The sequence below is a fragment of the Crotalus tigris genome, unplaced genomic scaffold, assembly GCF_016545835.1.
Source record: "Crotalus tigris isolate CLP2741 ecotype Arizona unplaced genomic scaffold, ASM1654583v1 scf7180000018040.1558517, whole genome shotgun sequence".
Taxonomy (NCBI): domain Eukaryota; kingdom Metazoa; phylum Chordata; class Lepidosauria; order Squamata; family Viperidae; genus Crotalus; species Crotalus tigris.
The window spans coordinates 832,875-860,589 of record NW_024096790.1 but is presented as its reverse complement, the minus strand read 5'-3'; the positions used below and the strand labels follow the sequence as shown (position 1 = coordinate 860,589).

The 27,715-nt window shown below is 36.1% G+C and overlaps 1 protein-coding gene across 1 annotated transcript in view; it reads left to right on the top strand.

Annotated features, from left to right (window-relative positions):
• The window catches only part of FBLN5 (fibulin 5), a 58,433-nt gene extending 43,446 nt beyond the window's left edge, over positions 1-14,987 (top strand). The window contains exons 7-11 of the mRNA XM_039346961.1: positions 89-208; positions 3,138-3,257; positions 7,648-7,774; positions 9,689-9,881; positions 11,296-14,987. Coding sequence (XP_039202895.1) covers positions 89-208; positions 3,138-3,257; positions 7,648-7,774; positions 9,689-9,881; positions 11,296-11,457 — 722 coding nt within the window. The 3' untranslated portion in view covers positions 11,458-14,987. The remainder of the gene's footprint in view (positions 1-88; positions 209-3,137; positions 3,258-7,647; positions 7,775-9,688; positions 9,882-11,295) is intronic.
• Positions 14,988-27,715: the final 12,728 nt, after the last annotated feature.

Below are 27,715 nucleotides of genomic sequence, written 5' to 3'. Positions count from 1 at the left end.
TATTAATTGTAGATATTTTTTCAAAGCTGCAAATATTAATTAAAACTTGAGAAAGATCATTAATTTTTTAAGTACTGGCTATCCACAGATGTGAATGAATGTACAACTAACAACCCTTGTGTACAAAACTGTATCAACACCTATGGCTCATTCCTTTGTCGTTGTGATCCGGGCTATGAATTGGAAACCGATGGCATTAGCTGTACTGGTGAGTAGAAATTATTGTGAAATATTTTGACTATGGGAGGAAATAAACCTTTTTTGGGGGGAGAGGAATACACATAATGTTTTCTCACTGTAACATTGAAGATAGCAATTCAGAAATTGAGACATGAATAAGAAAATTAATTCTTATAATAGTTAGGATATTCTTGCAATTATTAGGAAACAATTAGCAACATGATCAGGGGCATATACTGTATTCACTCTTCAATAATTTCAAATAATTCCACAGTACAGTACAATCTAATGTTAGAAAAAGGAAATCAAACTTTGGAGAAGAATGCATTCTGAAAGAAATACTCAATTCTCAATTGAGAATTTAATCAAATGGAAAATGTATCTGTACCTAATAGTGGGGCAATTTGATTTCAAGGCACTGGGCTTGAAATCGGAAAGCTATGAATTCTAATCCAGCTGAGTGACCTTGGGCCAGTCCTTTTTTCTTAGCTCTAGGAAGAAGGCATTGGCAAATCACCTCTGAAGAACATTGTCAAGCAATCTGAAGGGACTTAACTATGTAGTTGACAGAAGTTTAGATTGATTTGAAGACACACACAAAGTAACTGTAAGCATATACAAAGAGCACATTTTTTCTTCAGTTTTAAACATAATTTTATTTTGTTTTAAAAATATTTCAGTTCTAAACATAAATTAGAATGGGTCAGAAGTCCCCATCAGCTGAAAAATTGTTTATGTATAAAAATACAATTTATAGTGTTCCTGTCGGTGATTAGCACTGAACAATTCCTCCCTATAAACAGGACACTCTGGGCATTTGTCTGGGGACAGAGCACAGATGAACAATACTGACTTTGGATCTGCTGCATGCAAAGCCATCTATCCATCAGGGCCATCCAGAAATGAGCCTCTCTTTTATATCAGCATATTTAGTTAAGTCTATCCTTCCGTGGAGGTAGGGGGGGAATGAGAAAAACTTATAAGCACAAAGAGAAATGCACCTCCAATAATCTCCTTTTGGTTGGTATAACCCAATATTTTTTTTGAATTTTCATATTCAATTATTATTTGTATTTCATGTTTCTGACTTCATGTTCATGCTCAGTTTGGGGAATCAGATAACATTTTGCATAACTGATTCTAATTCATGAAAGTCTATGCCAAAATAAATACATTAATCTTATGCCTAGGATTATAGCCATGTGTATTTTGTTGCATTGGTGGTACACAACATCCTCAGTTACAGATTGCTTGGTCTTCAGCAATGAAACTGAAAAGCATCAGCCCATATTCTTGTCACAAAAATACCTAAAAATGACTACTTGAATAGCAGCAAAAATATATATAACTATTTGGGAAATTGTGGTTTGGGGTTTTCTTGGTTTTCACAAGCATTTGGTTTAGTATGAAAATGATATTCTGAAAATCAATTGTGCTTGTTTAAATGAGAATATTTACTCAAGCAGCGCAAAAAATGAGTATTGAGGGAGGATGTGAATTCTCTTTCTTCCAATTTACTATAAGTATCTGTTAATTTTGCCTTCTGGAAGCTACAAGAATATGTGTAGAAAGCTATTTTAAACAATTTCAAGATCCAGACATAAAGAAGGATATCTGACTTTTCTTCATCTTCCTATATTAGCATTTTTTCCATGATGTTGTGCTGGATCAAGAATTAACACAACTCATTCTAAACACTTATTTTTGACACATCATCCAGGATAGAGCTTATTTTCTTATTGGGGCAAATAATAAATACAAATTTACATTCGTTTTTCCAGAATCTGGTTTTATTAGTTATAGTCCAAGGATTACTATATCTATGTGCCAAACCTCAATGCTCATATTACTTTTTATTAAAAAATATATAGAACTTGCTCAAAGATTTAAAACAATGTTCTTTTCTTAAATGTCTTTGCCTTTGCCCCATTTTCATTCATAAATTGAGAAATATTGGCACATATAAACGCCATTCTCTCTCAAACTTAGAGTGAGAAGTAAAACAAAATCTATATAATTGTGGTTGATTATGGTCCACCAGGGAATTGATTTAGGCTGTCAATGATTTTAGGTATGGCATCTTCAGGCTGGAAGGCTTGATTTTCTTTATTGCCAGGAAATAAATTTCTGCTAGGCAGATTTAATTCCAGGAGCTCCAAAAATAAAGAAAATGTAATTGACTGTCTTAGTTTCCTCTGCCCTATTATTGTCAAAATATTAATGACTTAAACTGTTAGTCTTTTTTCTCACTTGAATCGTGCATTAAAATGGCTTTGGCCTCTTTTCCCCAAATGTATTATGTAACAAAAATTTGCATCAGGATTCCATCAAACTTTGTGAAGATTGCATAATCATTGCTATATTGTGAAATTCTTTATTTGAGTAGCCCTTTGCAGAACCTACAGTGAATTATTAATGTTCACAAGATTTTTGTGTGTTTTCCAATGTGTTATACTTAAGTTCCAAAAATTGTCAGTAAGCATGGGGTACATTAGGAGAGTACTAGGTTATGGAAACCTGTTTTAGAGAATAATTTATACAAAATAGAATTCCTCTTCCAGGGATTCATGAGTCACAAATACAAAACATTAGTAGACAAAATGTGAATGGATTGTGAATTTATTTGTGAATGAATTCTGTAAGCAGAACAGAGAAAAATAATTAGGAAGATTAAAAACACTATTTCAGGAAATTATAATGATGAATATGATGTGTACAAATGTGCCATTAAGACAGAAGAAAATGGAAAGTTATTTCTCTATGCAGGCTTATCTAAGATTACATGGTACTTGTGGTTTTCTACGAGCCTGACTCCAACTGCAATCCAAGCAGTTATGAAGCATCATTACAACAGTTTTTCAGGAGCTTTAATCTATATTAACTAATAGCAATTTTAGAAATAATAGCAATTCTATCAAGAATGAGCAAACTTTTTTTTCATATTCTTACATTTCTAGATATGGATGAATGCAGCTTCTCAGAATTTCTCTGCCAGCATGAATGTGTTAATCAGCCAGGTAGCTACTACTGTTTCTGCCCGTCTGGCTACGTTCTTGTTGAGGACACTCGGTGTCAAGGTAAGAATATTCCATTTATTTGTCTTTCAAATATAATTAGAGGGCAAATAAGCCAGTAGTTACTCTTTTGGAAATAGTAGTAATAATAGTAATGCTTAAGAGAATTAGTTTTTGAAAATTTTATTACAAAAAGATAGTATTGAAAGCTATTACACAATATCACTGAAGCATAACTAAATAAGAAATGTTTCAAAGTTAATGGCTTTTCTGGCTAACCAACTATTTTCCAGAGCAGCTAAAGGTCACCTAATGCTGTGATACTTTTCTACACATATTGTATTTTGTATATTGTATCATATTTTCCAAAAGGGAAGACTTTAATGGAGAAAGCTGATTCTATAGTAACTGCATTCTTATTTACTAGCTTTGAAAGCAGAGAACCTTTTAAAACATTCTGCAAGTATTTTGTGGTTGCAAGACTTTTCTTTATGCATCTGTGAGTACTTCCCTCCAGTTGAGCACATTTCAAAAGATCTGTTGATTGACTTACTTGGCAGAACTAAGCTTTTATAATACAATTTCCTTTTCAGTAGTTTCCTTACCCTTTTTTGTTTGTTTGCTGAGTTTAAGCTGGGTATAAATATAAGATTAATCAGTACATAGCCTTCATCTGGGTATACCATACCAGTTATTCAAAAAAATTTCTATTTCTTATTTAGGAAGAGGCCAAGATCAATAAGCTTGTTGCCTTTCTTCCTCCAAACAACAATGCAATTGGTGTAGCTAGTGAAACATAAATAATTAGATTTACAGAGAACCAATTGTTCATACGTTTATATCCAAACTGAGAAAGGATAGTATAAGACTTGTAATGAAAACTCAGTCTCTATTAGGGGTATCCGCAGGCTATGGTTAAAAAGTCAAGATGTCAGCCACCATGGTATAATCACAGTTCCATCTGTTGTTGTTTTTTATGTGCTGAGCTTTGATTGAATCACTGTGACCATCATCTTGATCTTTTTTTTTTAACCATATCATGTGGACCCTCCTGACTTCTGGTAATGTTAAATGAGAGCCAGTCTTGCATAGTAATTAAAGTGTTGGGCTAGGAGTAGGTAAACCCAGCTTTTAGTGTAGCTTAAAAGTTGTAGTGTACCTATCAAGCTTGCTGAGTCACTCTCTTTCAGCCAAACCTACCTCACAGGATTATTATTCCAAGAGATGGTGTAGAAACTTGATAAATTAAAAAATAAAATATTATGAGAAACATATGAGAAGTGCTGTGCATGCTGCCTTAAGTTCCTAAATGAAAAATGGGATATAAATAACATTTTTTATGAAAGCTGTGTGTACTAAGTGCTCATTTTTAATGTAATTATTTGCTGTATTTCTGCACAACTTTTCATTTAAAAAGTTGAAGAAATTAGCAAAAAATATACTAAAAATAGGGGGAAATTACAATAGAAACACAAAAACTCAGAAATGATTAAAACACTAAAATAAATTAATAAAAAATACTAAAAACAGTAATTAGGGCATGTAATAAGAAAGAAAATACAGAAACCAATAAAAGGCTTGGGTAAACAAGTAAGTTTTTAATTTATGATGAAACCCATCTAGAAAGGGGAAACTACTGCAAGTGTCCATAAACTCAACTAGTTATATTGACAGACCAGTTGAAAGGCAGCAAACATAAGTGGAAGCATAATGGATTACACAATTTACTCACTAGTGGTCAAATCACGAAAGTAGGGATTCCTTATTGATGTCTGATAGTCTTCTCTCCTAAATTCTTCTCTTTATAGTAAAACCATGTCCAAGCAATGCCTTCAAAACTTCTTTTTATGTATCTTCCTAGAAACTGTGACAAAAAACCCACATAGTTAAAAATTTAGTAGTTTGTAGAAATTTCAAAGTGGGTTGGTGAGTTTGCTTCTTATGTTTAGTATTTCTACATATAAGATTGGCCTAGTCAGTTTCTATCTTATTTACAGTAAATGTAATAATCATGAATATATCCCTCTCCTCTGGTACATTCCAACATATAATAATCAGCCAAAAGTTGTTTCTTTTTGCCAAAAATATACTGGCTTACAAATTGGAAAATATATTTCTAGACTGTGTAGTAGACGAGTTTACCCAGATATTTCACAAATTATGCAAGTTTTCCCCAAGAGTAAGCAGAATCCACTTGGATCTCTTAAGGTTCATTCTTCTAGTCATTTCTGATATGTTTCTCTTTTCTGTGAAACTTATTTCATTTATACAAAGTGTTTGTTCTCTTGCACAGATGAACACTGTGGAGAATGCTGATCATAGATCTACTTTGGCTATAAAGGCCACTAAACATCTTTCAACTCTTAGTTCCCAATGCCTGTCAACAACAATTAGCAAGAAAACAAGTATTTTTGTTTTAGTTTGCTAAAGAGATATAGTGATTTTTTTTAAAGTACTACAGTATGTGAAAAATTATCAGAAACGGAAAAGTGAAAGACGTTATGTGACTTCTTGTAATTAATGTTAAGTAATCTCTTTAGAAATCTAATCCTTCTCAAAATTGAAACTAAAGCTGTGTTCATTCAGTGCCTTTGGTATTGGAAGTCCAAATCTAATTGCACATGACCTACTGACCACAAGTGGGCAGCAGGTAGTAGATAAAAAGTTAAGGTCTACCTTCCCTCTTTACCCCTCCACTTGGCTCCTTATTTAAGAGATTTATTTATTTATTTAGCGAATAGCATACAACATCAGGGAAGTCTACACATCCTAGACCCAATGCAGTCCTGACAGCCTAAATTGCTAGTTCATTCCATTTGACGCTTGGATGCCTATCCTCAGTTGCTGGCTCTTCCAGGCCCTTACGCCGGTCTCATCTTGCCTTGTGTTGCAATCTGCCTCGTATTTGGCCAGGTCCAGTGCCAGCTTCTGCTTTCCGCACACACGAATACAGCTAGGTGCTAATCTGAGATCTCTCTTTTGCCTTACTTCCTGAACAAATTCAGAGAAAGCATTTTATTCTTCTTCCTATTAATAATTCTCCTTTCCTCTGCTATTATAAAATCTGCTGTATTGATCATTGTTCGGTTATTTTTCTTACACGTCAGAAAGCTTCATTGTCCAGAGTTGTGCATAATGGAAACATGTTTTGTTTTCTCTCATATTACATTTCACCCAACCTTTGAAGATCTCTAGACTTTAGTGTGTAATTTCATTTTAGTCTCACTAGAGTTGTGAGTGCATAAACTCCCTAAGGATGCCCAGTAAGCTTTGTAGTGATGAAATTCAAATCCAAATTTTCATGGTCCATTTCCAACATCCCTATCTGTTATTCTCCACAGCTGTGTTAGATTATATAAGATGATATTATCATTGTTAACTGATAGCAGGAATTAAAATCCAATATACCCCAAGACTATTGAGCATTGGGCAATGTTTGGGAAAGACTCCCCTAAACATACTAAGTATCATTTCAGGGAAGGGGACTATCTGATAGGACTATTGCAAATTGCATTCTTAAAACAGTCACTTAAAACTTACCAGCCTTTGTGACAGACTACAAACTGTAACACTCAGCCAGACTTTGTATCATACACGAAGGAATCACATCAGTTGCTTCCTCTCTGATTGGATTATCCCTTTTCCTGGAAATCAATAAGTTAATTCCATGGGAAACTATGGAACTCCACTGATTTCTGGCTTGGTCTAGCACAGTGGTGGCAAACCTATGGCACGCGTGCCAAAGGTGGCACTCAGAGCCCTCTCTATGGGCACACGTGCCGTGCCCTGGAGATGGTGAGGGACTGGCCCCCGCCACCCAGGCCCCGCTCACCCAGTCTGCCATGACCACCGCGCCCACACCCACCCGGCACCCGGTGATAAATAAGCGGGGTTTGGGTTGCAGTTTGGTGTCTAAAAGGTTCGCCGTCACTGGTCTAGCAACTTCTCCTGAATATCCTTCCTTCCATGATACCCAAATTTCCAAAAAGCCTCAAATTTCGTGAATCCAAGTCTAAGTGCTATTGCTATTTCAAGACTGTTTTATTTCATAAATATAGGTTAATGTTTTAACCAGGAATCTTGCACTTTATAATTTTGCTCAGTATAAAGAATAAGCAAAGTGTAATAAATCATTGTGATCTGAATGTTGCATTACAGTTGTTTTATTTCCAAGAATGAATTGGTGGAGTCTTAAAGAATGAAGGGGTTAAAGGGAGATTGCCAAGTAAGGCACTGCAGGGTATGAACTGACAGCTCAAACCACCAGGCTGCTATTCAAAGCCAGGAAGGCAGGACCAGAATATGTAGACCCAGAAGTGGGAGATCCCAGTCTTTCATCCTATTGGCACAGCCCGACAAGGTTTTTAAAACTTTTGTTTATATTATGACTGAACACTGTGCACTAACATATTTATTATAATGCCATATTTTCTGGGTTTTTTCTTCATTTCAGATGTTAATGAATGTGAGGTTGGGAATCACACTTGTAACGTGCAGCAAACATGTTTTAATTTCCAAGGAGGATTCAAATGCCTAGACCCAGTAAGATGCGAGGATCCTTATATCCGGATCAATGAAAAGTGGGTAATATATTAATAGAAAAAATTAGGGCAATAATATTCTACAGGGAGCACATTATACAGTATAGTTCTTGGTTATTTTTCAAATTGCACTTGCTATTTTTGGTTGCTAGCCCTGTTCAATCTTGATTTTAGAATGTATTCTCCCATTATTTTTGAGAGATGAATTCAGTGTGAAATTGACCAATGATTGAAAATATTTATTTCCCAAAGAAATCAAGGGTTGCATAGCCACTTGTTAAGTGCATAGCCATTGTCAAACCCAGTTTCTTGCTGTGTTATATATAAAATAGCCAATATCTAAAAATGCAGTTTTTACAGTATGCATGTCTTTCTAAAATAGCATTTTCAAATATACAAAATATTTGTCAGTACAGTTTGCTATTTTCCATAGTTTCATTCTAAACTCATTCTTTCAAGTTTTTTCCTTTCAGAATGGAAATGTTCAATGATAAAAAATACTTCTTTATCCGGTCACCAGGTGGCAGGATACTCAGCTATTTACAACTAAAACAGAAGAAATGCTTATGAAATAATAACATTTCTCTTCTCCTGTGATATATATACAATTGCCTTTAAAATTAATTAGAGCTATTTCATAAGTATGTTGTTAATACATGCTTATTTCACACACTCTATTAAAGGCCCTACAAGGCAAAGTCATCTCTAATCTCTTTTCAAAATTAAAAATGCAATGTCATATACATAATTAAACACCCAGAGAAACAAAAGAAATGGAAAATAACGTTTTAAAAATATTTCTTCAGACAATGATTTATGCCTGAATTTAGATTTATGAATTCAAACTATAAATATTTTGACACTAATTTATGCTCAAATAATTTGTGCATACCAAATTAAATAAATTATGGAATAAACCTGATATACTTTTTTTACTTTCATTTTTTTCTATCCTGTATATTACATTATAACAAGGGTCATCATCTTATTTGTGAAATGAAAACTATCTTTTTACGTTCTGCAATATATTATTTATTATATTTTTATATCATCCACTGACCAAGCCTTTGAGAGGCGCGGTGGCTTAGTGGTTTTATGACGCTAGAGATGGTCTTTGCTCCAGCAGTTCAAATCCCAGCACTCTGTGGCAGGGTGAACTTCCATCACTTGCCTCAGCTTCTGTCCACCTAGCAGTTTGTTATATGCAAGTAGATAAATCCCCCCTTCCTACTCCTTACTTCGGTGGGGAGACTAGTTGGTCCTCTGTACAGGAAGCCAGATTCCTGCCAGCTCTGAATCTTCTCAGTTGTGACACCATTTGCAAGGTGGTTCCAGGGAAGGGAGGGGCCTTGGGTAACGCTGCAAGAAGAGCTGTTTGTCTTTCTTTCTGGTGTGAAGCCAGCTCACCTTTTTGTGGTGCACCATTGCAAGCATGTCTCACAACAGAACTGGTAAATTGGTAGCCAAACAACTACCCTGCAATAGCATTGTGGTCTCCTGGATAATGTAATACACAATATGTTAATAACAACCACCACTACCACCAAATTTTTGGACTGTTTGCAAAATGTGTAGATCAATAAAATACAAAATATAATATTAAAACATCCAAACAGATACATTAAGATTTAACTATCTCAGCATAAAAATAGCACTCATGTGTTTGCTGTTAAACAACACAGAAAGTAGCATTCTTATTTGCTTATAATAATTTGATTATAACAGCAAAAATAATAATAGGTATGAAATTTTAGCTAACAATAACAATTCATCATAATGCACATTATAATAAATGTGTTAAGCTTTATTAAATAATGTTAAAAATATTCAAGGTCCTTGTAAATCAGTAAGTTGATAGATGGACAAAAATGTCAAATCCAGTCTAAACATTTGGCTGACTATGCAACCAGATAATTAATAATAATAATAATAATACTTCTTTTGTTTTGGCAGTCATTGTATATGTCCAACTGAAAACCCTAGCTGTAGAGACCAGCCATTCACCATCTTGTACAGAGACATGGATGTATCAGGACGTACTGTGCCCTCCGATGTATTTCAGATGCAAGCAACCTCTCGCTACCCTGGGGCTTACTACATCTTTCAGATTAAATCAGGAAATGAAGGCAGAGAATTCTATATGCGGGTGAGTGAGATTTACAAATAGACACTTTCATTATCTTCTTTTTAAAATAATCTGTACTATTTTAAGAGGTTTTTAAGTTTACATCTTAAAATTTTAAAAAAATTTAAAATTATACTTTTGAAAATTTTTATAACTTAAACTTTGTTCGTGAACTGGTGCTTATTCACTCAGCACTATAATGCACTGTATTATGTTTAAATCATCATTAACACCATGATGTTATACAATGATAATATATTTAGTAGCCTGTCTTATACATTTGCTTACATTGCCTATCTGAACAGTAAAATCATCACAACAATACAGTATTCATTTTATAAAGAATGCTAGATGAGTGCCATTACTTGAAATAAAGTAAAAAGCAGTTTCAGACATTCACAAGCAGTGTAGCAAGCACTGGAGCAAACATGGAAGTTATCTCCACAAAAACCTGTTTGTGACTTTTTCAGGGAGCTATATGCTAACTGGGAAAAAGGCGTTAGTTCCCAGGAATTTCCAACTTACTCAATATAATCATTTTATTTTTGAGCACTGTAGAATAGGCAGTGAGGCAGAAGAGAGAACCCCAATTCACTCCAGAATGTGACACAGTGAATTAAAGTCTTCTTCCCAAGAAGGCTTCATGAAGGGCTAGATGGGAATGCAATTTTACAACAGCCTTACTCCAGATTTAAGTGGCCTTTGATAAAGCAGTTTCTGCCCTCTCAAATGCTTCCATCAGTGGAAAGAAGGAAGAAGCAAGGGGAACAATTCAGACACCTATTTCTTTAAGACTAAATTTCTACAATCTCTGAAAACCAAGACTGGTTCTATTGTTTCTAGTGGTTGCACCTACTGGGAACCAAATCAGGTGAAAAATTGGTAGTTTAAATAATCAGTTATTAAATAATATAATCCACCCTCCTATGTCTTTTGATCTCAGACTCTTTTCTTTTGAGCTATTTTCCCAATCTGTTCATTCCCCATAAGGCAGGGAAATATCCATCCTATTTGCTACTCCAATTCTTGCAGAACATTAGCAGCAATTAAAAAATAAAGTCAATCAAAAACACAACCAGAAAAGGCAGCAGTCAATAGCCCTTTGCATTCACACAGTATTTATCCAACACTAGATCCACAGAAGTGAAGTGGCAACTTGTTTTCAGTAAAACTGCTGGTGCAGGACTCAGTTCAGATTCAGACCACTCTCCCCCAACCAATACATTCTAGATCACCACCATCACCATGCTCTGGTTTGGCAAGATTTGCTGTAAGTGTTCTCCGTAGTGATTATGGCCATAGTCTTGAGTCACCAACAAAAATAAATCTTATACAACAGAGCCACGATTTTGTTATATATATTTAAGAGGACAGCTTTTGGCCACATGCTATGCTTGAAATACTTCAACATCTTTCCTTGGCTTTCTCCACACAGCAAACTGGACCTATCAGTGCCACGCTTGTGATGACTCGTCCTCTGAAGGGGCCACGTGACATTGTGTTGGACCTGGAGATGGTCACTGTTAACACTGTCATCAATTTCAGAGGAAGTTCTGTCATTCGACTGAGGATTTATGTATCACAATATCCATTCTAAACCTAGACTGGCATTGCTTTCTTTAAAACTACCACAGCAGCAGCTGAAAAAGGACCCTTTTCTGCCCAAACTTTTTTTCTCAGAAGTCAATTCTTCTAACAATTCAACTTGAAATTAATATTCAGACATGTCACAATGGTTCATGTTACAATAACTGGACAGTACTTCTTGTGGTTTAAAGGCACCTGAGCTTTGAATTATCAGTGGATTCCATAGAGTTATTTTATTTTATTTTGCTCATGAGTGTTTAGGTACTTTGGTCTTGCTTTCCAAACTTTTTCTAAAGTGTGATTAAAAGCTTTAAAAACTGTGAAGATTTTCACTGTAATGGCAATGCTGTTTAGCCAAAACACTAGAGAAACTGGGAAAGTTGGCTTCTACTGTTGTTTTCTAAAAACTAAAGAAAAACAAGTAAAAAATGCTTGTGGGACCAGGAAAGCATCAGCTACTCTCTCAAAAAAATTTTTTATGGAATAATCTTACATTCCGAACCCTGGGTTTGATTCAGGGAGAATAATTCCTTATTGGCTTTGTTTTATACTTTCCCCCTTTATTTCCAGGCCAGGGAATTGACTGCCTGGAGATCTTAACTAGAATCCAAACCAATCACAGCTATAACACTTGCTTAAGAGAACTTTGCACGTATACTTCTTGAGTATACCCATTTACACTCTAGGCAACCTGTTCTTAAAATAGACATAGTTTTCAAAAACAGCTTTTTGAAACAACTTAGAATGGCATGTCAAACTTAATGCTCAACTTTAAAATATTTTTTTAAAAAGTCATTTCAGGCACAAAAAAAACAGGCACACATAAAACAATTCTTTGGATATGGCCATTACGGATAGTATGATGTAATTTAATGACATACTTTAAAATATTTACTCAAAAAGAGGCCATTATCTTTTCATTATCTATTCCAGGCCCATTTCCTTAATAGTCACAAAGCAGCCTACTGCTGTGTAATGATAGTTCAATATGAAATCAGCAGAAAAAATCCACACATATATGTCATTTTAGCAACTCTAACAGAACCATTTTTATTCTTAGTTTTATTATGCTTATTTTATATTACTCTTTTTTTTCTGCATAGGAAAAACATGCATCTGCAATTCAAGAAATACCCAGGCTAGTAATTAGGATGGCTCAATAACAGAGTATGTAAGTTCCTAGCTTAGTTCCCAGTGTTTCCAGTTAAAGACCTTGGGAAGCAGAATGGGAATATCTAATGCCTTAAAGAATTGTAACAAGTAACCGCATCCCTTAAATTGGTTACTGGTTTGACCTTGAAAAAGGAAGCTTTTTTTGCATATTAAAAAACTAGATGTACTATATTCAGTGATATATGTTCTAAATACAGATAGTCCTTGATTAACAACCACTCGATCAGCAACAGTTTTAAGTTATGACACTTCTGAATGAGGCAAATTACAGTTGACCCTCAAATTACAGCTGTCGTGGCATCTCTGGAGGTGACAGTATCACAATTTGGGTGTTTGGCCTGGGAGTGCAGTGGTTAGAATGCAGTATTGCAGGCTAACTCTGTCCACAGCCTGGAGTTCGATCCTGATGGGCTCAAGGTTGACTCAACTTTCCATCCTTCAGTAAAAAAAATTACCCAGATTGTTGGGGGCAATATGCTGACTCTGTAGACCATTTAAAGAGGGTTGTAAGGCACTATGAAGTGGTATAAGTCTAAGTGCTATTGCTATTGCTTGGCAATTAGCTTGCAATTACGACACTACAGTGTCCTGCAGTCATGTGATTGCCATTTGGTTTCTGGCAAGCAAAGTCAATGGGGAAACCAGCAGGAGGTCACAAATGGTGATCATGTGACATCAAAGCTAACAGGATTTGCTTAATGACCTAAAATGGAAATGCCAGGTAACACAGTTTATAACCGTGTTGCTTAGTGATGGAGCTCTTTGTCCCAATTACTGTTGTTACCCAACATCTACCTGTAGGCATTATATTAAAACATACAGTTAGTCCTGGACTTATGACCACAGTTGGACCAGAATTTCCATTCTAAATTGGTGCAATTATAAAACAGTTATCACATGACTGAACCCAATTTTATGATCATTTTTATTGTAGTCATTAAGTGAATGGTAATAGTAGTAAAGTTGGAAGGAACCTTGGAGGTCATCTAGTCCAACCCCCTGCTCAGGCAGAAAACCCTACACCATTTCGGACAAATGGCTGTCCAGGCTCTTCTTAAAAACTTCCAGTGTTGGAGCATTTACTGCTTCTGGAGGCAGGCTATTCCACTTTTCCAACACATGAATTACTTCATACTTTTACTATATTATGAACATTTTTAAGATTTCCAGTATGGATAAAATCACATGAGATTAAGAAAATAGGAACTAGCTATGCTGAATCTGATTTCTCAATGCATATTCAAAATAATGTACAGTATGTGGTCCAAATTTCAACAGAAGCTCAGTAAGAATTAGATTTTTAAAAAGCTGATTGCACTGTCCTGGGACTTGAGATCATAGTTGTGATTGCACTTCCACACATATTTAGGGAACATTTATTTATGGGAGTAAAAATCAAAACAAATCATAGTGGAAACGAACATAGTTCTGTCATTTGCAGGATATATATATTTTTAAAAGTTGCTTTCCTGCACATATGGTTTGTAATAGTTTCAATAACTCAAACAAAACACTGATTTTTTTAAAAAACTGTATTTTTATTTTTAATTGTTTTATTTTTTCACTGGCTTCACCAGTTTTCTGGGAACAAAAATATATTGTTCAGAACCAAAGTGTGAACATACATGTTCACTAAGGGGCTATATTTTCCTGAATGTTCTGATCATGTAAGAGGCTCTATTCCTAGTCCAGCTGTGCTCAATTTGTAAGTTGTTTAAACTTTTATTCAAAGTAAAAAAAAAAAAAGTTGTGCAGATTTTTTAAAAAGGAAAATTATATTTGGCAATATATCTATGTCTGGACTCTAAAACAGCAGCAAACCTTGGATGACTTCTTTTGTATAATTATAATTACTTCAGACTATATGAATGACCTGGCTTGAGAGCATTTATTTCTTTTTAAAGTTCCACAAACTTGTTCCAAAGGTTTACTGTTGCTCATGCATATAATGCTGAACGTATGTCCAAAACAGGTATTTTACATGTGCAGATGGAAAAATATGTGATGGTTATTTGATTGTCCATTTTCTGGAGGACTATTGTACTATGTTACTTTTCTCCCTAACAATCGAATGATCATCTACTAGCGCTTTACTGAAATGATTTTGTTTCCTGCTCCAGCTCAGTCACAAAAGGAAGATTTCTCTCTCCCCCCCCCCCGCCGTGCATTATATGATGAGGCAATGCAATTGCGTCAGTGCTGCTTGGACACAAAGGGTTAGAAATACTTTTTCTTTGCTGTATAAAAAGCCAATATTAATGGTGAAATACTTTTATGAAAAATGTGCTGAGGAAATTATTAACCGGTGAAAACCCTGCTGAAATATATGGAAATTATTAAGTAAATAAACTATGCCTGAAGACATAATTTTGCTTCTGGGTGGTTCTCATGCATTACGGTGGGTTTCCCGTAGGATTTTTCAACAGATTGTACTGCTTGGCTACTATTGTAGAGATCAAACGTAAATTCTTCCTTCTTTGCTACCAAATGTTTCTTTTCATTTTATTATTAATTATTTTATTTTGAAAAAAATAGTGTTAGCAAGTCATAATTTCTTACTTTTCCATATGTTGCTGAGGTTAAATACATTATGCAAACCAGCAAACTGAGTCAGATTTGGGTTTTTTAAAACAATTATTGTTTTGTCCTGCCTTTATTACTTTTTTAAAAAAATTATAAAGACAGGATAAATAACTCAAGACAGCAAACACACCTAGTACTCATGCCTCCTACTCTTCTTTGGACCAATCACTCAGATAAACCTCTGAGGTGGGTTGGGCTAAGAGAGAGTGATTGGCCCAAAGCCACCCAGTTGAATCACACAGAGATAGGAAAAAGATTAATTATATGTTTGCCAGCTTGGGCAATTTATAAAAATAATTGTACAAGCAATAAAGGCAGAGTAAAATAAATAAATAGTATTATAATCAGACAGTTAAACCAGTATTTTTCATCATCCACTCTTCTGTTTCAGCCGTAAAGGAATTGGAATCCAGGAGTGATTTATTGCTATCTGTACTAGTATTGCAAATTTAATCCTTTCCCTCCCAGGCCATCATTATATGTCTCTACAGCAGACAGCTATTTCTAATTCTCCTTTTTATCTCCTGTAGAGTTAAGTAAAGACATTAATTAACACTTGGTTGGCAATCTCTCGGACTGGCAGACCATTGTCCTCAATTTTCTTCCTTTGGTGCAGATTACCATTTCCTTTCTATAATAATAATAATAATAATAATAATAATAATAATAATAATAATAATAACAACAACAACAACAACAACAACAACAACACTACCCCCCCAGTGAGGCACTACCTTGACGTGGTTGTGGGGCTTGTGTACTCTGAGGAAGATGAGAGCTATGCCAGAGGTTCAACCATACTGGACAGGTCTCATCAGAGGAGTCAGACAAAGAGTGTCTCTCCCATAAAAAATATGGTGAGACGTAAATTTCAGAATGCCATACCGGCTCGGACGTCGCCCGGGTTAACAAGGTCCGCACTAGATATTGGAGTTCCTGGATATCTGGTGAAAAATGGGTTACAGGACTCAGGACTGTTGGCTGAGCAACCAGGGCCAGCAGCTGCAGAACTACTGGAAGAAAAGGTGTTTACCCGTCGCAGATACACAGTGATGGAAAACAAAGAAATAATGATCTGTTACTACAGATCAAGTCCAACAAGAAGAGGATATCTAAAACGAATGCACCAATTCTGGAAAGAACACATCCAGAATCAGAAATAACAGAACAGAGCTAGCAGATCAACGCCGATTTATAACACGAAATAAAATATTCACAGAAACAGAATTGGACGAACTGCAAAGGTTTACCCAGGGCAAAGAAATCAACTCATTTGGAAACAGGCACCTCTACCTCAGGAAGAACAAAACCCTCTAACTAAAGAAATAAAAAGAATTGAAACAAAAGAATAACTGAGCATCTAGAACAGCACAAAAACAACAGAATAAGGCTACCTGCATTGAAGCTTGTTCCAAAGAAACAGCTAGCACAAGCATTAAAAGATGCAAATATTGCAATATCAAGTATAAGCACCAATTCATTGCAAGAAACAAACCAACTAATGTACAGCACAGCTGCAGTTATAACAGAATACCTGGGATGCAAAATCAACAAAGAAGAAAAACAAACAAACAGTGCACCAGAAAAATGGAAGTTAGACTAGAAAATAAGATCAGCAAGTTAAGATCACATGCAAGCAAGCTAGAACAGATGAAAGAAAAGAAGCTGAAGAACAAGAAGACCAAAGAATACCTAATCAAGAAATACCACTTAGAAACAAGGAAGATCAAGGAAGCACTGGAAATAATAAAGCAACAAATAACAGCTATAGCCAGGAAAATCAGTAGATATGAAGCTCGAATTGCAAACTATAGGCAGAACCTCCAATTTCAATCCAATCAGAAACGTTTCTACCAATCCATCAATGGAGAAACTGCAAGGAATCAGTCAGTACCTGACAAGGAAGAAACAGTGCAGTTCTGGAAGCAGATATGGGATAAACCCAAAGAAATACAAAAAGGATGCAGCTTGGTTAAAAGAGGTGGATGCAAATAAAACAGAAGTTGAAATGAAAGAACTAGTAATAACAACAAAAATGGTAGAAAAAAGAGCAAAGAAAATCAAAAATTGGTCAGCACCAGGTGAAGATGAACTGCATGGGTTTTGGTTGAAACATCTAACTGTTATATACCCACTCATTGCCAAGCAGTTCAACAATATACTACAAGGAGGAGAAATTGAAAAGTGGCTAACAACTGGGAAAACCTACCTAATAATGAAAAATCCAGCAAAAGGGGCAACACCAGGTAACTACAGGCCAATTACCTGCTTACCAACAACTTTCAAATTACTAACTGGTGTGGTAGCTGATGCAGTACAACAGCATTAGTTGAAAACAATCTCTTTCCACCTGAGCAGAAAGGAAACCGCCCCAATAGCAGAGGAACAAAAGATCAACTCCTAATAGACAAAATGATCTTGGAAAACTGCAAGAGAAGGAAGACCAACCTGAATGTGGCATGGATTGACTACAAAAAGGCATTTGACTCTCTGCCACATGATTGGATAATAAAGTGCCTAGAAATAACAGGAGTCAGTAGAAACATCAGAAAATTTGTGCAAAGATCGATGGCACAATGGAAGACACAGTTGCAGATCAATGGTGAGAGACTGGGAGAGGTTAATATAAAGAGAGGAATATTTCAAGGAGATTCATTTTATCACCATTACTATTTGTTATTGCACTGTTTCCTCTGTCAACAATACTGAATAACTCAGGACATGGCTATCAAACATCAAAAACATCTGCCAGACTATCCCATCTCCTTTACATGGATGATCTGAAGCTGTATGGAAAAACATCATCTGAAATAGAATCGCTGCTCAACACTGTCCGTATATATAGCCAAGATATTGTAATGGAGTTTGGCTTGGACAAATGTGCCACACTTACTATCAAACAAGGAAAAATAGTGAAAACTGAAGGAATCAAGATGCCCCACGAAAATAACATTAAGAGTCTGGATGAGGAAGAGTACTACAAATACTTGGGTATCCTTCAAGCTGACAACATCAAGCACACTGAAGTCAAGAAAAAGATTAGAGGTGAATACATCAAGAGAGTGAAGAAGATCTTAAAGTCCAAACTCAATGGAGGAAATACCATAAAGGCAATCAACACCTGGGCAATCCCAGTCATTAGGTACACAGCTGGAATAGTGGACTGGACTCAAGCAGAACTAAAAGCAATGGATAGGCAGACCAGAAAAATAATGACAATGAATCATGCCCTTCATCCACGCAGTGACATTGATAGACTTTATCTACCAAGGCAAATAGGTGGGCGTGGAATGCTACAAGTACATCAGATGGTTGAAGAAGAAAAAATGGCTTTGGAAGAATATCTGAAGAACAATGATGAAGATGCACTGAAATTAGTATATCAGGAAGGCTTACTAACTACTGGAGAGACCAAACTGGCCTACAAGAAAGACCAAATGAAGAACAGAATAGAGGCATGGGAAGACAAAGCACTACATGGCCAATACATGAAAAAAATAGCTGGGAAAGCAGATAATAATAAGACCTGGCAATGGCTAAGAGCAGGAAAATTGAAGAAAGAGACCGAGGGACTAATTCTGGCTGCACAAGACCAAGCCTTAAGGACAAATGCATACAAAGTCAAAATTGAGAAGACAGCAACAGACAGTAAGTGCCGCCTATGCAAAGAAGCTGAAGAAACAGTGGACCACTTGGTAAGCTGTTGCAAGAAGATTGCACAGACTGATTACAAGCAGCGGCATGACAAAGTAGCAACAATGGTGCATTGGAAGATCTGCAAAAAATATCATTTGCCTGTAAGCAAAAACTGGTGGGATCATAAAATAGAGAAAGTCATAGAAAATGATAAAATTAAACTGCTCTGGGACTTCAGAATTCAAACAGACAAGCACCTGCAACATAACACCCCAGACTTAACAATTGTCGATAAGAAAGACAAAAAAGTCTGGATAGTGGACGTGGCAGTGCCTGGAGACAGCAGAATAGAAGAGAAAGAACTGGAGAAGATAACAAAATACAAAGACCTACAAATAGAAATAGAAAGACTGTGGCAAAAGCAAGCAAGGGTAGTACCAATAGTCATAGGCTCCTTGGGTGCAATCCCAAAACAACTGGAGCACCACTTGAACACCATTGGCATTGACAAATTCGCTATTAGTCAATTGCAAAAGGCGGCCTTACTAGGAACTGCTTCCATCCTGCGACGATATCTGTAATACCATCAAACATCCACATCTGCCTATCCCAGGTCCTGGGTAAGGACTCGATAGGTAGACAAAATGCCAAATCCAGTCTGAACATCTGGCTGACTGTGCGATGATCGATAATAATAATAATAATAATAGTAAAGTTGGAAGGGACCTTGGAGGTCATCTAGTCCAACCCCCTGCTTGGGCAGGAAACCCTACACCATTTCGGACAAATGGCTGTCCAGTCTCTTCTTAAAAACTTCCAGTGTTGGAGCATTTACTGCTTCTGGAGGCAAGCTGTTCCACTGATTAATTGTTCTAACTGTCAGGAAGTTTCTCCTTAGTTCTAGGTTGCTTCTCTCCTTGATTAGTTTCCACCCGTTGCTTCTTGTCCTGCCTTCAGGTGCTTTGGAGAATAGCTTAATTCCCTCTTCTTTATGGCAGCCCCTGAGATATTGGAATACTGCTATCATGTCCCCCCTTGTCCTTCTCTTCGTTAAACTAGACATACCCAATTCTAGCAACCGTTCCTTATATGTTTTAGCCTCCAGTCCCCTAATCATCTTTGTTGCTCTTCTCTGTACTCTTTCTAGAGTCTCAACATCTTTTTTACATCGTGGTGACCAAAACTGGATGCAGTATTCCAAGTGTGGCCTTACCAAGGCATTGAAGAGTGGTATTAATACTTCACGTGATCTTGATTCTATCCCTCTGTTAATGCAGCCTAGCACTGTGTTGGCCTTTTTGGCAGCTGCAGCACACTGCTGGCTCATATTTAGGTGATTGTCTACTAGGACTCCGAGGTCCCTCTCACAGTTACTACTATTGAGCATGGTGCCACCTATGCTGTACTTGTGCATTTGGTTTTTCTTGCCTAAATGTAGAACCTTGCTTTTTTCACCATTGAATTTCATTTTGTTAGTTAGTGCCCAGTGTTCAAGTCTGTCCAGATCCTTCTGTATCTGAAGCCTGTCTTCTGGAGTGTTGGCTATTCCTGCCAGCTTGGTGTCGTCTGCAAATTTGATGAGTTCCCCATCTATCCCTTCATCCAAGTCGTTGATGAAGATGTTGAAGAGTACTGGGCCCAGAACAGAGCCCTGGGGCACCCCACTACACACTTCCCTCCATATAGATGCAGTTCCATTGAGGACCACTCGCTGAGTACGGCCGGTCAGCCAGCTACGGATCCATCTGGTGGTGGTTCTGTCTACCCCACATTTTTCTATCTTGTCAAGTAGTAGGTTGTGATCTACTTTATCAAATGCCTTACTGAAGTCCAAGTAAATTATGTCCACAGCATTCCTCTGATCCACTAATTTTGTCACTTGGTCAAAGAATGCAATAAGATTTGTCTGGCATGATCTATTTTTGACAAACCCATGTTGGCTTTTAGTAATGACTTTGTTTGCCTCTAGGTGTTCGTTGATTCGTTGTTTGATTATCTTTTCCAGGATCTTCCCAGGTATTGAGGTCAGGCTGATAGGTCTGTAATTTCCTGGATCCATTTTTTTCCCTTTTTTGAGGATGGGAACTACATCAGCTCTTTTCCAGTCCTCTGGTAGTTCCCGTGTTCCAGGATCTTTGAAAAATATAGTTCAGTGTCTCCGATATTACATCTGCCAGTTCCTTGAGAACTCTGGGGTGTAATCCATCTGGTCCTGGCGATTTGAACTCATCTAGGCTGGACAGGTGCTCCCTAACCATTTTCTTGCCTATCTTAACTTGTGTTTCTGTTTTGTTTTTTATGGCACTATTTTTGATAGGTTGGTCTGTTTTTTCCCTTTGTGTAAAGACAGATGCAAAACACGAGTTAAATAGTTCTGCTTTCTCCCTGTTGTTTGTCACCTTCTTGCCACTTCCACCCACTAATGGACCAATCGTTTCCTTCACTTTTTCTTGTTTTTTACATGTTGAAAGAAGCTTTTTTTGTTATTTTTGACTTTGGTCGCAAGCCTTAGTTCATTTTGAGCCTTGGCTTTCTTCACTTCATCTTTGCAGGCTCGGGCTATTTGCTGATATTCTGACTTAGTTATGTTCCCCTCTTTCCACTTTCTATACTTGTCCTTTTTATCTTTCAATTTGTCAGAGAGTTCTTTATGCAGCCATGCTGGTTTCTTTTGAGAGCTGTTGTTTTTCCTCTTTGTTGGTATTGTGCTAGACTGTGCTTTTATTATCTCATTTTTCAAAATTTCCCAAGCTTCTTGAGTTGTTTTCCCCTTGAGGATTCTCATCCATGGAATCCTTCCCAAGCCCTCTCTAAGTTTATTGAAATTAGCTCTCTTGAAGTCCAAGACTCTAGTTTGACTGTGTTCTATTGGTTGTGCTTCTATAATGTTGAATTCTAATATTGCATGATCACTTCCTCCCAGAGTTCCTATGGCTTCAACACCGTCTATCACTTCATCTCTGTTAGTGAGAATTAGATCCAAGATGGCTAATCCCCTAGTTCCCTTCTCTAATTCTCTACTACTTTATGGTATTCAGGCAACTCTGCTACTCTTCAGCCCAGGCAGAATAGGAACAAACAAGCCTTCAGTGGGTCCAGATCCTAGTCCAGCATAATTCTTAGTCATCTTTTGTCCTCTCTCATTGTCCTTTCGCTAACCAGTTTAGCCACATTTACTTCTTGCCAGCCTTTTATGACAACTGCTGTCATAAAACTCTTATCTCGTTAGTTTATTAGACTATCATAATAAAGTGTAGATCTGATGAAAGAATGGAAGATAGTCCTGCTGCAGTCGTCAAATATTGAATGAATGCAATCCATACACATTAACAGGTAACCACATGGTTTGTCGGTCTGATAAACAAACATTAATTGGCTAGATCCCAATTTGCTAAATCACAAATTGCAGATTACAAAGTATGAATCAAACCACAGCATTGCTTTCCATGTTGAATGAACTAGGACTGAATGTTACTCATATTATTTCATCTTTGTTTATTCATGCTGGAATGCATCTGCTCTTCCCTCATATATTCTTCATAAGAAAAGGGAATCTGTTCATTAGTGTTAAGTACTCCTAAGCGCTAAATGAACAGTAAAATTAATTGGAGGGATTAAGTTCTGATAAAGTATTCCAAATATCTACAGACAAAAGTAATGTTATACTAAATTAATTATAATTATATAAGTCTAGTAGAATATATTATTACTATAGCATAGATTAGCTTTATGTAAACGAGCTTGCTTGAACTTCAGATGTACGTTCCCTTTTCTGAATGTGTCTCCAATTAACTCTGTAATTTGTCTTTTATGTATGAATTGAAAATTTTTTTATAGCTGCTTCTACATTCCATGCAGCCTTTCCCTTAGACCCTAGGACCCTCTTTCCTAGTTCCTCATTCTTGTTCACTTAATTATATTGTAACCCTATTTCTACTGCCCTATTTATGGTTTGTTGCAGATCCAGATGTTTAGTCTGGATCTGGCATCTTTATCTATCTATCAAATCTTTCCCAAGGACATGAGATGAGAAGATGTTGTTTAAAGATGTTAAATGACAGATATAGATTGGTATCTTGGTGTATTAATTTAGTCACAAGTAACCTGAATTAATACTGCTTATCTGGGAGTAAGCTCTATTTACCATAATAGGATTTCCATCAGAATGCGCACAGAATTTACTAACAGTATCTACAGATACAACTTACTACAGGACGAATGGTTTATAAAAAGTCCACTGAATACATGAGACTTGCTTTTCAGGAACTTCAGGATTAAGTTTCTTGATCAATAGTCATTTAGTTTGTATTATGTCCTCTGGTCATTCAGGCTTGAAGTAATCTTAAATAACCTAATGCAGTCTATAGATTAAGAACTTCACAGTTTGAAGATTATAAATTCCGAGCATATTTTCTGAAATTTTCTATCCATTAGCTACTTCATATTTTTTTCAGATTGTATTGTACTTATACAGGAAAATATTTCCAGTTGATCTACATGACAGATTTTTCTCTGAGTATTTTTCTCCATTGGAATGTTCTCCTATAAAGTTTTATTAGGGTATATTTGGAATGTAGTTTGGCTTCTAACTTAGCCTTCCTCAATCGTCCAGACAAAGCTATTGTGGCGAAAATAAGAGGTGAAAAATGTGTTGGATAAGCCTTGAGTTATTTGTAAAAATAATAAAGGTGGGATACAAATAAATATATAAATAATAATATATTCGATAAAAATGATTTCTAGCCAGAATAATTCTGGGAGTTGCACTCAAACATATCTGGAGTGCTTCTAATTTAAGAAGGTTGGTCTAACCATATTTCCTTTGCCTAAAATAAATGAAAGATGGGCAGATGTTTGGTGTATTCAGTGTATTTAGAGTATTTGGGGCAAAAATGGCCACAATGGATGCACTAATAATACAATTTGGGTACAGCAATATTCTCACACATGAATGGGGCTAGGGCAGGAGGAGATTACAATGTAAAGCCTATTTTTTAATAGATATTTTCTAGTAGAAAGCCATATTGCAGATTTTCAGCAACTCTACTGGTAGCATCCCATCTATATTTATATACATGCATATTTCCCAAAATCTCTTTAAATGTCTGCTTCTTCATTTGTCCTAAACTTCTTCTTTTTTTTTATTGAAAATTTTTAAGTTTTACAAAACAATTCCCTTCCCCAAACCCTCCCAACCCTCCCCTACCCTTCCCCGACCTTCCCAGAGCTGAATAAAGGCTTAATTAAAAAAATTTTTAAAAAAATCTTAAGACACATATAAACCATAAGCAAATCTAAATACATTAATTAAACAAATTATAAAATAGTTAACAACAATATATATATAAAAAAAATACCAGAAGGAAGGAAAAAAGAAACAGAAAAAGAAGAAATCAAATAAAAAGAAAAAGAAAATTAAAAAAAATGTCTATAAAATATCTTAAATTTTAAATATAAATTATTCAAAAACTAAGTAATATTTTTTTATCCAACTTATATTGTATGAGATATCATTCTTTATAAACACCCTCAAAAACACACATATAAACATTACTTATAACATTGAAATTCCCTTATACATATTTAAAACAAAATATTCCTTTAAATACTCCTTAGATATCTAAACATACGCTATCTATCTAAAATTTTCATTCAATCTCCATAATATCATACTTATATTATATAAAATCTAATCTCTCCCTCTTTCTTTATCATCAAACACAAAAATAAACATATAAACATTAGTTATAACATTAAAACAAGATACTCTTTTGAATACTCCTTAAATTACTAAGCTTAAACTTCTTATCTAAAGTTTTCATTCGATCTCCATAATCTTTCTCTCCTCTTTACCAATAACCAATTCCATCCACAGTGAACTATGATCTATCAATGACCTGAAAACAATCTCTACATTCTTTATCAATCTCTCTTATCCAAAAACCTCGAGAGAAGTGCTTGGAAATCTGCCCTTAAAGGTTGCTTCAAAAAGTTTATAGATCTTGCTTCTCCCGCAGACTCAGAAACAAATACTTGTGAGGCTTCCTTAACCTCCTTCTTCTGTTGCTCCTTTTCTTTGCGTTTATGTGATACATGAGTTATCCTCTGCTCCTTCATCTCAACTTGTTGAGGCCCCTCAGTCTGAGGTTTCCCAATTTTCATCAATATAGGCTCTTCAGACTGCAATTCTACCTTCTTCTCTTCCGAAGCGATAGGTGGCGATGAACATACCCCCAGGACCCAAGTGTAAAACTCTTTTGCTTTGAGAACAGTATTAGGTCTATAATGTGTCCCCAGATAGTTCACCACCATTCCAGTCGAGACATCCCATCTGAACAACATTTGCCTCTTTTTAAGCTCATCTGCTAAAAAAGCAAACTACTTTCTTCTTCTTAAAATTTTAGATGGGATCTCCTTTAAAATTATAACGTCTTGTGAAGCAATCTGAAACCTCTTATTGTAAAAAGCTTGTATAATTTCATTGCGCAGGGATCTTTTCTCAAAATAAATCACCACATCTCTTGGCAGATTTCTTTGCTTTGCCACCACAGAGTTAACTCTAGATGTTTTTTCAATTGCGCTGAATATTTCCTCTTTTTCTCTATCCAGAATCACAGCAAAGTCATTTGCAACCATCTCTCTCAGATCTCCTTGCAAAGACTCTCTCAAGCCTCTAATTCTTAAAGCATATTCCATTTCACTATATTGAAGCATAAGAATCTCATCTTGAGAATTTTCCATCTCTTTTTCCATGCCTTCAAATTTTCCCTCCAACAGCTCCACTTTTTCTTCTACACGAAAGTTCAACTTTTCAAGAACAGAGGCAACTCCTTTTAAAGCCAAAACTATATCTTGCCTCAGAGTCCTATTATTTTCTGCTAAAATCTCTTTCACTTCTCCCCTGATTTGAGATATAGCATTTCCCATTATGTCTTGCAAATCCTTTATCGTTAATAACTGTGCCAAAGGAGAGGGTGAAGCTGTTGATTTAGATTGTTGCACTGATGATATCACCGAAGAAGAAACCACCTTAGAAGCTGTAGGAATTACTGGACGCTTTGGAGCCATCTTAGAAAATCTTTACTCCTTCTTAAAAATTACCCCTCCCCAAAAAAGGGAGGGAAAGAAAAGTTAAGCAAAAAAAGGGAGATTAACTCCCAAAAATCAAAAACTCCTTCAAAAGGAGATCATTATAATAAAAGGAAAAAAGTTAAGAACCATTTTCAAAAAAAAAAGTTTTGTTTCTTCCTTCCTCCTTCTTTGAAAAAAGAAATACAAAAAAAATCCCTTAAAAGAAAAAAAAAAGATAGCAAAAGAGAATTTAACAAAAAGGAATCTTCCCAAAACACAAATCCACCTTAAGAAATTTTTTTTAAAAAAAGAACAATCTAATCCATTACATTCCACTCGCTTTTTTTAAAAAAAAAAAACTTTCCGATCGCCATTTTACTTTCACTCTCACAAAAGGAAAAAAAAAGAGAAAAAAGAAGGGAAATAAAAATCAACCTTTCAAACTAAAGTCCAAATAAAATCCAATAAAAAAATCCTTTATCCAACTCTGTCCGCTTTTAAAAGTAACTCACCCGGTCTCTTTAAGTGCGGAGGTGGGAGCGGCGTCTTGCTTTGTCCCCGAGGGACAAAGACAGCTGGGAGGCGGAGGCAACCCGAACTCCGAGGGAGCACTCTTTTCACCCCCCAAAGAAAACTTCCTGGGGGGTCCAAGAGGCTCTATCTCTATTCAGGTGATACTCCCCTCCCCCCCTTTGCCCAGGAGGGAGGTTTTGAGCCGCGGAACAGCTGGTGCCTGCTGTTCTCTGCGGTTCTAACGCTTTCCCAGGAGGACGGCTACAAAGTAGCCGCCATCACCGACGCTAAACCACCGGAAGTCCCTTGTCCTAAGCTTCTTATCAATAGTGATACTGCCCTTACCTGGGTTCCATTCTGCACTATTTCCCTTGTTCCAAGTAATACTTTTCACTGTATCTCTGATAAATCCATGAGTTGTTAACCAAGTCATCAATGCCCCAAGACTGCCTAATTCTTTGTCCGTCCTGATTCAAAGAGAGATCACTTGCTCAGACAGGATTTCAGTTTTATGGAAGGTTTGATTTTGGCAACCATTTTCAACAAAGTATTAACCCTACTGAATTTCCACACTGAGTCAGCAAGGCATCCATTTAAGATATATTGCCTGTGTACAAGTCTAACTCATGTGAATAGGCACTGACCTTTATAACTATGCTAAATCAGTACTATGAGGACATGTAATCACCTTGTTGGTGTCAGAATGTGGAAGAGTGTAAAGAGAGTGTATGGAATGCACAGATCAAAAAGATTTTTTGTTACTTGAGGAATTGCATTTTAACTATTATTTGCTAAAAAGCACACTGACAATATCTTTAGAAAAATATGTAGGAAAATTAGATATAGGCTTGCAGCCCTCAGTGCTTCAGAACTTTCTCCAGGACATGTTAAGAAGAGTTATTTATTTATTTATTAGATTTCTATCTAACCTTTATTTTGTGCAAGTCAAGGTAGCACTGTATGAAGGAGGACTAGAACTCGTGGTCTCCCAGTCTCTGAGCCATTACTTTATGCATTAAATATGCCAAATTGGGTCTCAATGTATTAACATTGTCTTTACAAAATAATAACTGTTTATAAACAGTTGTCACAATATGCTAAATTAAATACTCAAAAGTATAATGAGACATGGAATATGCAACTGGAACATCCAATTAATAAATACCAATGAAAGTCCACTAGCACTTATCCTTCACCTAAATATGAGCCAGCAGTGTACTGCAGCTGCCAAAAAGACCAACACAGTGCTAGGCTGAATTAACAGAGGGATAGAATCAAGATCACGTGAAGTG